At 37.9% G+C, this 11596-nt stretch overlaps 1 protein-coding gene across 1 annotated transcript; it reads right to left on the bottom strand.

The window, feature by feature from the left end:
* Positions 1–2074: 2074 nt before the first annotated feature.
* Positions 2075–11171, bottom strand: LOC121376740 (galactoside alpha-(1,2)-fucosyltransferase 2-like). Its single transcript, XM_041504506.1, has 2 exons — positions 11007–11171; positions 2075–3419 (listed from the first exon to the last, which is right to left on the bottom strand). The coding sequence occupies exons 1-2, from the start codon at positions 11026–11028 to the stop codon at positions 2170–2172; spliced, it is 1272 nt and encodes a 423-aa protein (XP_041360440.1). The 5' UTR covers positions 11029–11171; the 3' UTR covers positions 2075–2169.
* Between the last annotated feature and the right edge of the window lie 425 nt (positions 11172–11596).

Genomic DNA, 11596 nt, shown 5'->3' with positions numbered 1-11596 from the left:
CACCCACCGATCCCTGGAAAGGCGTTGTACCATACCTCTATGGATATAAATATGTTTTGGAGATATGAGACGACCCCTCAATCAAGACAGTTAAATTTGTTCAAAAATTGCGAAATCTCACATGATCTCTTGTTGGGGAATTCTATACTTGTGATAAGCCAATGAAAACCGAGATCGGTACGAGCCCGTCAAAAGTGTCCCACTTTCAAAATACTGGCTTTGTTTTTGACCTGGATAAGCCAGCGTAGTGAAACCAATGCGGAGTGCGGCGTCATATATGCACCAAACGTAGTTGAAATTTCTGTTCTATATGCTTAAATAATAAAAATATTCCGGATACTGCCGCTTTAAGCTTGAGCTTATATGATAAAGAGATTATTACCCGCGTGTATTTCGGTATTGTCAATATCATATGCATGTATTAGGAATAAAAATAATGTATTATGCTCGCCAGAGGCTCGCATAAAACAATGTTTATTCCTAATATATGATATTGACGATACCGAAAAACACTCTGGTAATAACCTATATATATACACACACACATATATATATATATATATATATATATATATATATGTATATATATATGTATATGTATATGTATATGTATATGTATATACATATATACATATATATATATACACACATAGAGGATATTATATGAGTGTCCATGACAGACGATGTTTACGACACGAGTGCCTAAATTATCATATTTCCCTACGAGGTACAGCATAACGAGGGTCATATTTATCGTACGATTTCCCTCGTATGTCATAACTAAATCGTATGTCCTCCTGACATTGTCGTTTAACGATTGGCTGTTGTAAGAGTACATTTCTTTCTGATTGGCTAACACGACATTCCACAGATGCTACTTTCTTCATTAATATATTTTTATTTCGAGTGTAAGCTGATCACATGCCGTAATGACAAAACGTGTTTTTAATTAATTTAATAAAACATTAATTGATTATTTATGATAACTTGTATTATATTACGATGTAGTTGTGACACATCAAACACTTAATTATGAATATTTATTTATTGATTCATTACCCCAGCAGGCACTGATAACGGGGAAAATACAAATCATAATTTCTCACTGAGAAATTACCACGCACTGGTCTAACGAACAATACTATTGGATGATTTGACGCTTAAAAACCAATGAACTTGTCGGTACTAAATATGACATCATCACGATTTGGCAAATACACACAATGGCGTCATGTAGTTTAAAGAGTTAGCGTTTATGGCTGTCTGTTTTTGGTGTTAAATTTATGACAAAATGTCATTTTAATGCAATTCATTATAGATTTTGTACCAGAATAAAGAGAACTATTATCTATGAACGTGATTAAATTACAAAGTTATAGCAATACTCAGAACAGAGCATAAAGTGATTTATATTGTTTCTATACATGTACGTGCATGTGTGTCCAAAATAAAGGCTTTTAGAGAAAAAATAGCTCAGGTAATAAATAGAATAACAAACTCGGTATCAGTTGTTATCAAATTTATGTCCCTCGTTAAATAATTTTCATTCGTCACTCGCTAAAGCTCGTGAGAACTGAAAATTATTTCACTCGTAATTATTTAACTGGTAACTCGTTTATTATCCTCTCTCTCTATATATATATATATATATATTTATCCAGCAATCACTGTACGCATTGGCAAGATACGATGACTAGATAAATCTTTATATTTTTGGTCAGTGACCAAAAATATAGGTCACGTGACATAAGCTCGAACCGACTAGTCTAGTATTTGTCCCATATGGTTTTGTGTGTTTTGCTTGCTTGGAAATGACGTCAAACTTAAAATGTCCTTACATCAAAATAAAGTTATGCCTAACGTTTTTTGTTTTCTGAACGCTGGACAGCTTTCAGTGTCAAACTGCCATTGAAATGTTTTTATTTGATGACTATGAATGCATACGTCAATCATGGAGTGTCACCCAAGTATGTTTGCTTAAATGTTAATACACCTAGTGCCGAGACCTCGACTAATTTACATCTGATTTGCAAAGTTATCAAATTCTTAAAGTATGTGTTCTGGAAAATATCACATACTTTGATTGCACTGAAAATGTAAGATATTATATGATAAATACAATATATATATTGCTACTATTAATGAGAAATTCTGAATAGACATGTCATTCTATTCCATTCCAATCCAGCCTGGATAAAAATAATCAGAATAGTCGTCCGAGAATTGTTTTCTTAATCGGGAACCTTCTCTGATAGGGTGTTTGTAATACAGAGTTGTTCCCCCTGCCAGAAATCCCGCCCACCAGCCAAACGTGCCGACGGTAATGATCGTGTGATTACATTGGCTAAGCACGCTCATGTCCACTTCCGGCGAATTACCTCGCACGTATACAACATTTGAATGGTTAACGTTTTTCGTTGTCCACATCATATTGTCAGAACAAACCAAAAACAGAACATCTGTAAAGTTGTTAATAAAATACATCATAGCTTTATCTATGTACTGTTTAGGAGCGACCGAGAAACCTTTACGAATCAGAATTTTGTTCGCAATAACATCACCCCGCCTAACGTGAACTCCAACGAATGTAATATTTTCTCCAAAAAGTTTAACGTTGATTCCATAATGCTTCTTTAAGAAATCAGTCTTGATTTTAGTGATTATTTCTCGCGCTTTATCGAACACTTCTCGTTTGAATGTGAACTGTTTCTTGATCTGTGGCACAACGGACTCGAAATATTTCCAAGACTGAAGAAAAGGTCCAACTCTGTAATTTTCACTTGATTTAAGATTTAAAAGATCCTTGTCAAACGAGCAACACTTCTTGGAATGTTTCGGCTTTGTTTCACCGCAGACACACTTGTCCACCATCATAGCATCAAGGGTGAAGATGTTATTAAGATATGTTGAACGATCCACCAACATGGTTCGATTAAGATGGGTGGCCATTCCATAAGCTGCGGCGAAAGAGAACATACGATTTCCAAACCTTCCTCGTGTTTCTACACATATAAATCTTGGCAAAACCGGATGTTTACACTTTGGTTTCTTAGTAACCTTTGCTAGTTGCGTTGTTGCTACACTGGCTGTTCGTGTTGTTGGTGATTTAGTCAAATTGGCTATTCTTGTCATCGTTGGTTTGGTTACTTTTGCTATTCGTGTCATTATTGGTGGTTTAGTTACTCTTGCTATTCGTGCAATCGGTGGTTTAGTTACTTTTGCTATTCGTGCAATCGTTGGTTTAGTAGCATGTGCTATTCGTTTTGTTGATGGCTTACTAACATTTGCTATTCCTGTTGTTGGTGTCTTAGTAATGTTTCCACTTTGTTCTTCGTCTGGAGTCGGCATCCATTGCGATTCAGAATTCGTGTAAATGAGAATCAGAATAATTCCTACCAAAAGAATCCCAGCAAGTCCAGCTGTAAAATAGAAAACAAAGAAAATATATGTTGGTGATACACTTTACCAGTCGTGAGACAGAGAGACAGAGAGAGACAGAGAGACATATCAAACAGCTAGGAAGTATTTATCTGATTGGAGAGACCCCAAAACATTATCGCCGTAGTGGCGACATTGTCGTGTGATTCTGTGAGGGTGGCGATGACAGACAGAGACAGAGAGACATATCAAACAGATAAGAAGTATTAATTTGATTGGAGAGACCACAAAACATTATCGCCGTAGTGGCGATATTGTCGTGTGTTTCCGTGAGGGTGGCGATAACAGTACTTTCACTTGTATCTCAGTAGTGGCGATATTGTCTTGTGATTCCGCGAGGGTGGCGATAACAGTACTTTCACTTGTATCTCAGTAGTGGCGACTTTGTCGTGTGTTTCCGTGAGGGTGGCGATAACAGTACTTTCACTTATATCTCAGTAGTGGCGACTTTGTCGTGTGATTCCGTGAGGGTGGCAATAACAGTAATTTCACTTGTATAGCTTTTTTCATAAACCAATTTTTTAAAGCATCTGTGATGATGTTATCAATATGTTTTTCATTGTGTGCTTATACTGCGGTGTAATATTGACTCGTTCACCATAGCTGGGTACAAAGATGACACAAGGGATGAATAATTCAAAATGTTCAAATAGCACACCAGGCATGTCATTTCATACGTAACAACACAACTGTTACACTGTTTTGTAATTAATAATTATAGGGTGTATACTACCAAATCAAATCCCATAGACGACAATAGTAACATGTGGCTAAAACTCCTACCTGTAGCGTATCAATCGACATAAACGCCACGGATATAAATACTACGACCCCTCACCCTTAAAGTGAATCAGAAAAAATGCGGGTCAAGCTGCTCATTTCTGAGATAACGGGTAGCGTCTATGACTACCCTAGTTCTGCACAAAATTCGAGTACTTTTTCTTACAGGTACGCCATACATGTTTCAAGCACAAGGCTACTTGACACAGTGGTACTAGATGAAATAAAATTGCATACCTTTTTTCCCCAGATGAAACTATCTTTTTACAACCAACACACTCACATTAATTACCAATCACAGGACTCGTGGTGTTCACTTCTCTATCAAAAGTTGGGTGCAACTCGAACTTTGACCCAGCTGGAAGTTATTTGGTTTAGTACTACCTACACTGATAACATACATTTTTCAAAAAGTGTTTTATGACAACCAGGATCTGGTGTATTCTGACATAAACACTGACACAACCTCACTGTAACTGTTGTTTCTACAGTTCAACCTAATATAATGTACACCTCATAAGGCATATATATTGCATACAGTTTTGTACAAATGCAAAATGTCATATTAAACAACAAAATATTGCGTGTGTGTACTCGGGTATATATGTAGAGACAACAAAGATAGTCAGAGTACATCTACCCCTTTAAAGAATTCCATTAAAAAATGAACTTGACTGACCCCTTGACATTAACAGACACATCAAAGAAAAATCAGTATTAAAAAATACGCTGTCTGAGGAAGGAAACACCAACATGACTGTACCTGTATGAAGTAATGGCTTAATGTCCTGAATATTAGTATTGGGAGGAAATCCTGTATGCTGGTATTGGTGTCTTCAAGTTATCAGGTGTGAGAATTTCAATATATAGAGGCTATTTCATGGGGTTTTTTCGAATACGATTTTTATGTCAACGAGTGGTGTGTGAAAACCATATTTTCACGAATTGCGAAGCAATGAGTGAAAATATGGTTTTCACACATCACGAAAATTTACTTTACAATAGACTTTTAAAAGGAAATTTGATTAAAATTTATCTTTATTAACATTTATTTAACAATCCTGCGGTGCAAACATACCTGACAAAGCGATCCTCTAAAAACTCCCACAAAAACAAAACGAGTCTAATGCCGTTAAATTCTTACACTTACACTCGATGACACTACATTGTGTCATCATTATTTAGCTTCGTATTCAATTCGTTTTAGATATTTTATCGTAATTGCACTTCGTATCCCTTTTTTATAGGTACAGTTGTTTAAATTACGTTTTTTACTTTTCAAATACGATCAGATGCATTGGTAATCATCAAATTTAAATACGAAGAACCGAGACGAAGGGAGATAATTTAATCATGCACTTTTACAAACAAAATTAATAAATTGTCTTCAAACACGTTCAAATGCATTAGTAATGTTCAAACAAAAAAATTTCAATAGCAAGTTTGCATTGGAATTTGTACACACAGGCACTTGACACAGATTAGTAATAGTATGCCTATAGGCATACATGAATAAAATTCATTTGTTGTATGTTGGTAAACTTGATATATTTCCCCAATATTTTGCTTATACTTTCTTCATACATGACAAATTTATTGCCACTTAACGTGTATTGACATATACCAAAAATTGCGATCCCTACTATATAAAAGATAATTTTGTGATTAAAAAATTGTACCTTTTACGAAATATCAATTTCAAGTGAAATTACGGTAAGATATGCAATATTTATTGTGTACGAACCCAAAACAAGGGTGCCAAAAGTGACTGTCGTCGACTTAGTACTGTGATGTACTAAAATTTTGAATTAAAGTGTTATTTTAGAAGTGATATAGGAGAAATAGAATTCGCTACTCGTGTTTTTTAATAAGTAACATATCAACCATGTCTAGTTAATCGGTATTTGTCTCGGCAGAGCCTTGACAAATAGGCCTACCGAATAATACAGATTCGTGACGAATTCTCTCTCTCTCTCTCTCTCTCTCTCTCTCTCTCTCTCTCTCTCTCTCTCTCTCTCTCTCTCTCTCTCTCTCTCTCTCTCTCTCTCTCTCTCTCTCTCTCTCTCTCTCTCTCTCTATATATATATATATATATATATATATATATATATCGGTAATATTGCGTCATCACAATTAGCACAAATTAGTTTGATGATGTCAAGCATTCAACTAAAGCTTTGAAAACGTTACGCTCAGGTACAGAGGTTTTGTTGGCTTGTAAGCAAATGCCCCATCCACAGCAACACATAATAATATGGTACACATTTCCAACAGCAGTAAATCTTAAAGGAAACATGTCACGTAAACCATATTTGGCACCAACCATGTACAATTAATTATAAATTGAATCACCTAAAAAAAAAAATTATAAAAAAATAATTACTTAAAATATCTCCATAAAAGAACCCCAGATACGAGCTCTTAGCGGAAATTGCCGATCTTTAATGAGCAGGGCAATCACGAGGTCCGTGACGTCAGAGACGCGTCGCTTGATCTGACGCCTTACACTTAAAAGCATTAGTCCGTACCACGCATAAAGAATCTAAGACTTGCACAGCTTACCAAAACAATGAGTGTTCGTTCGCAAAACGTTTTGCCGTATCAATATGAGCTGTTAGTAAATGAAGAAAGACACACATTTACTTACAACAGTGATACTGAAGAAAAAACGGATAGCGAGTCGGAGGGTGGAGAAACTGATGGTGCCAGACCAGACCGGTCGACCAATTTACAGCCCGGTCCCGAAAGTAACCCGGAGACAAAACCAAAACTCGGATGCTAATGCCGAGGTGTATACTGTTCATATTTAGCATAAAGATACACCTCGATATGATGTATTTAAATATGTAAAAAAATATAAATGTAGGACAAACATTTTTGGGTGGGTTTTTTTAGAAAATATCGCATTTTTTATGTTCGGGCTGTACATAATGAAATCTGTATGCACAGTGTAAACAAACGCTCTAATTTACGACAAGGCGCTTCACTTTAATTAACCTGGCTTGTAAAACAACATAAATGACTTGAGAGTATAATCAACTTTTAAACTAAATATATTTCTATTTGCATCAATAGAACGAAATGGGGTTATAGTATTTTTCATTCATAAAAAAAAGTAGCATATTATTAGGCCTATTGGTTGGGTGCGTTAGAGTAAAAACGACCACTCACGATACCCAAGTGATAATTTTCTTTTCTTTGGTACTACGTAATTGGTCAGTTTTGTAATTTTAGATGGGAAAGTCTACTTAATCAAGGGTTTTACAGCATTATTTACAGAATGAAGCAGGGCGGCTGATAATGTCCATTAACATTGTACTATAGTCGCGACAGGTTACGCCACAATACCCTGTGATCTTAAAAAAACTGGCACGTATTTTGTACGTATGTCTAGACCGTGGTAATCACTTACCTGGTCGATACCCTGCAATATACACCTGCCAATCAGGAATCACATGTGCAGGCCACGGAAAGAAAGGACCAATTAACTAAAACAACACTCCGATTCTCAAGTCAGCCCGTGGATGAAACATAATAGTTATTTCGACACCGACAGTAGTGGTTTATTTTGTATTGAACTTCGTGTTGCTTTGGGGCTTCGGGCGATGAGGAACGTTTTTGTGACGTATTCCGCCCGAAGATTAAAAACATTATTTAAAATTATTATTGTTTTCTACACGTTTTTTAAAAACATATTTAAATACATCGTACTGAGATGTATCCTCATGCCAAATCCCATGTTTGTATATGCCATATTTAATTACTTATTGACGTTTCCTTCTTCGGACGGTGAATACAGATTTTGTTATGTAGGCCTACAGCCCTAACATGAAAAATCTTTTTTTTCCCCAAAAAATAAATAAATAAAAAATTCTACATTTTTGTTTTAACATATATAAATACATCATGCTGAGGTGTATCTTTGTGCCAAATATGTACAATGTACACCTCGGCATTCGCAACCGAGTACTGTATTTGTCTCCGGGTAACGTTCGGGCTCCGGGCTGTAAATAGGCTGACACCAAAGTACTATGTGGTGTTGGTGTCCAATCTTTTCTTTTGTGATAAAATACACGCGTCTTTCTTCGGATACAATCCTTTGGAAAACCATAAAAAGACAATCCCGATCGTTTAAAGTGTTTATTTTTACACCCAAAGGCCGCGCAGTACGGCACTGTTGGACTGAAAAGATCGTAAGCCCCTTACTCCATATATAAACAGTTAACAACAATGGAAGAGTACAGCGGCTCTGACGTCACTTCCCTTTTTTTCCGAACGCTCACGAAGAAAAATGCATAAATCGTACTTTGATACTGATTAGCGTAATTTCTTCATTTTAAGTTAACTACACGTATTTTATTGTTATAAAGTTATTTGTATATTATTTTTATATCATTTTTCTTTTAAAATGAGCTATAATATGGTCTCGTGTCATGTTTCCTTTAACACGCTTACCAATGCTTTGTTAATGTCACGGTCGTTTATTATTTCAAACAATTGCTCTAGTTTACTGTTGTTATTATTATTGTTATCAGTTAATAGTTACTCGAGAATACAATTCATTGTACACCACGTTGATGATGATGATAACTAGTTTAACGTGCCCATATACCACTAGGGTTTCGAACACGCCCATCCCGAGTCCGACCTCCGATAAGATCGGTGGCCTGACTCGGGATGAAGGGGGGGGGGGGGGGGGGGGGGGGGGGGTTGAAAATGGGCAGAATTTTGAAAATAGCAATTAGTAAAAAGTTATTAGAATAAATAAAAAAAAAAAAAAAGGTTACAAGCCAAAAATAAAAAGAATTGACTGCTCGGCCGAATATTTATATAATTTGGAGCATTTTAGAAGGACCGTCCAAAATTAAATACGAGAAAGAAGAGAGGATCGGACTATTTAATAATATTTTTAAAAAAGAAGTAATTTCGATATAAATTTTTTAACGCAGATCTAAAAGTTTAAAGTCCGATCGATATGTCCACGCGAGTGGCCTCGTTAAGGCCGTTTGGGTGCACAGCTTAAAGGGACGAGATGGGTTGCATCCCGTCAAGAAAACCCCTAGATTGACAGTCGATAGACGTTGAAGGTGTAGTGCTGTGCTGAAATACAGATCTTGAGAAGCCGGATCCATCTGAACGAGAGAGAGTATCAGACTAGGGTATAGTCCAGTCGTCATGGTTTGGTATAGTGGTGCGGACGGGCCCGACTCCGGAGGATACGAGATGGTATCACTATAAAGCAAGGTAAAGTCTAGAAAAAGAGTAGTAGGGGCCGACCCCGCTTCCTATTTCTTCTTAGAGTGAGGCGGTCAATCTTCCAGTGCTGCTAGGACAGACTCGGACATGTAGAGACTAAACGCGAACAACCGTGGCGTTCTGCAGAATGGCCGTCATACGAGTCACGAAAAAAACAAGTCGACAGTCAGACGGAGAAATGACGTGGAGGCAAGGAATCTCGCTAAAAAAGAATCCAACCAGGTGGTGCAGACTGTCGAAACGAGAAGCGTTCCAGCGTTCAATCAGTTCCAATGGCCGCATACATCCCAGTAGAAAACTTCATTTCGCTGACAAAAACAACGAAAAGAAGGACCCCCAAGTCGAGCACACAAAAGCACGTGCAGTGTGCACAAGCGAAACAAACACGTCTGACCGCGTGGAGCTCCACACTGGGAATCGACCACGTTGAGACGAAATTGTCAATAAATTATTACAAAAGGGCGTACGTATTTGTTGAGCGTAGGAATCATTGGTTGGTATGTAAATCGGTCTACATTCCTGAGTGACGTCACTGTATTGACACTATATCTTAGGGAAGTCTGTTATAGTTTATTTCATAAAAAAATAATAGAAAGAAAGAAAGAAGTGTTTTATTTAACGACGCACTCAACACATTTTATTTACGGTTATATGGCGTCAGACATATGGTTAAGGACCACACAGATTTGGAGAGGAAACCCGCTGTCGCCACTACATGGGCTACTCTTCCGATTAGCAGCAAGGGATCTTTTATTTGCGCTTCCCACAGGCAGGATAGCACAAACCATGGCCTTTGTTGAACCAGTTATGGATCACTGGTCGGTGCAAGTGGTTTACACCTACCCATTGAGCCTTGCGGAGCACTCACTCAGGGTTTGGAGTCGGTATCTGGATTAAAAATCCCATGCCTCGACTGGGATCCGAACCCAGTACCTACCATCCTGTAGACCGATGGCCTGCCACGACGCCACCGAGGCCGGTAAAAAAGTAATAAGACAGTTGAAATTGTTCGCTAATGCGTCGCCAATAAAACTAAATTTGCGACAGTAAAACCACCGATATACGTCCGCAAATCGGAAAACACAGTTGGGTTATTCCCTAATTATTTCAGTCAACTGTACTCTATCGGACCAAAATGGTAGCAGGTACGCCTGCTTGAATCGTGAAAAAAATTAATTCTCGGTATTTCTGCACTTGCACTCGGTAGTTCTCGGTTACTCTCGGTAATTGTGCACCTTCTCTCGGTAGTTAGCAGTTGCTCTCGGTAGCCCATGGTTAAGCTTGGTTGAGCAAGGTAAACAGGACATCCACGTCGCTCAGTTTAGTATGAGCTTAATGGTCGGGTAGTTCGTATTAATTTCCTGAAAGTTTGAAATATACGAAGATGAATAAATAAAGCAAACATTGTGAGTGTCACTGTTTTACCAATGTTAGCCAAGCCTCTTTTAAAATGACAGAAAGGCAGATATATTTTGTTATAAAATGAATTTAAGAGCATGTACAAATTAACAAACAGTAAACGTTCTTCTTACCTTTCACCAACTTATGTAGCATTACAAAACGAAGACAGTTTACTCAAACTAAATGGACTCAAATTTAGTAATCACTGAAATATCGTCACTGATCTCGGTTAGGACTCGACAGGGTCACAGCTCTATAGATCGAAGGTTCAATGGTTCGAACGTTCAATAGCCAGAACATTCAATGGTCCGAAGTTTCAGTAGGGTAACAGGTCGTTTCGCTCTAATTACTAGTTACCCGAGTCGTTTTGAACAGGATCGATTCGTACATCTAACCGATCATCGGGACCATGTTTCGTTTTGCACTAATTTTTATTTTGTTAATAAAGTGTATTTATTCATTGATCATTCCTACTCGAGACAGCGAAGAATGCGCTTGTGTCCAGCGAACGTCGAGGTCCCCTCCGCCCCCCTTGGGGCTGTGTTGCGCGAGCTTGGTCCTTTGACGTCTCAAGGCGGCTCGGGGGGGGGGGGGGGGGACCAAAGTCGGCGGCTCAACCGCCAGGGGCGGTCCCTCCAGCTTCAAAGGAGAAGTCGAAACCGGCAGGGGCGGTTCAGGGGGGGGGGGTGAAAACCGGCAGCCGCAACTACCGGCGGCAGTC

This window comes from Gigantopelta aegis, chromosome 7 (genome assembly GCF_016097555.1).
Source record: "Gigantopelta aegis isolate Gae_Host chromosome 7, Gae_host_genome, whole genome shotgun sequence".
In the NCBI taxonomy this organism is placed as follows: Eukaryota; Metazoa; Mollusca; class Gastropoda; order Neomphalida; family Peltospiridae; genus Gigantopelta; species Gigantopelta aegis.
This window is presented reverse-complemented; position numbering and strand designations above follow the sequence as displayed.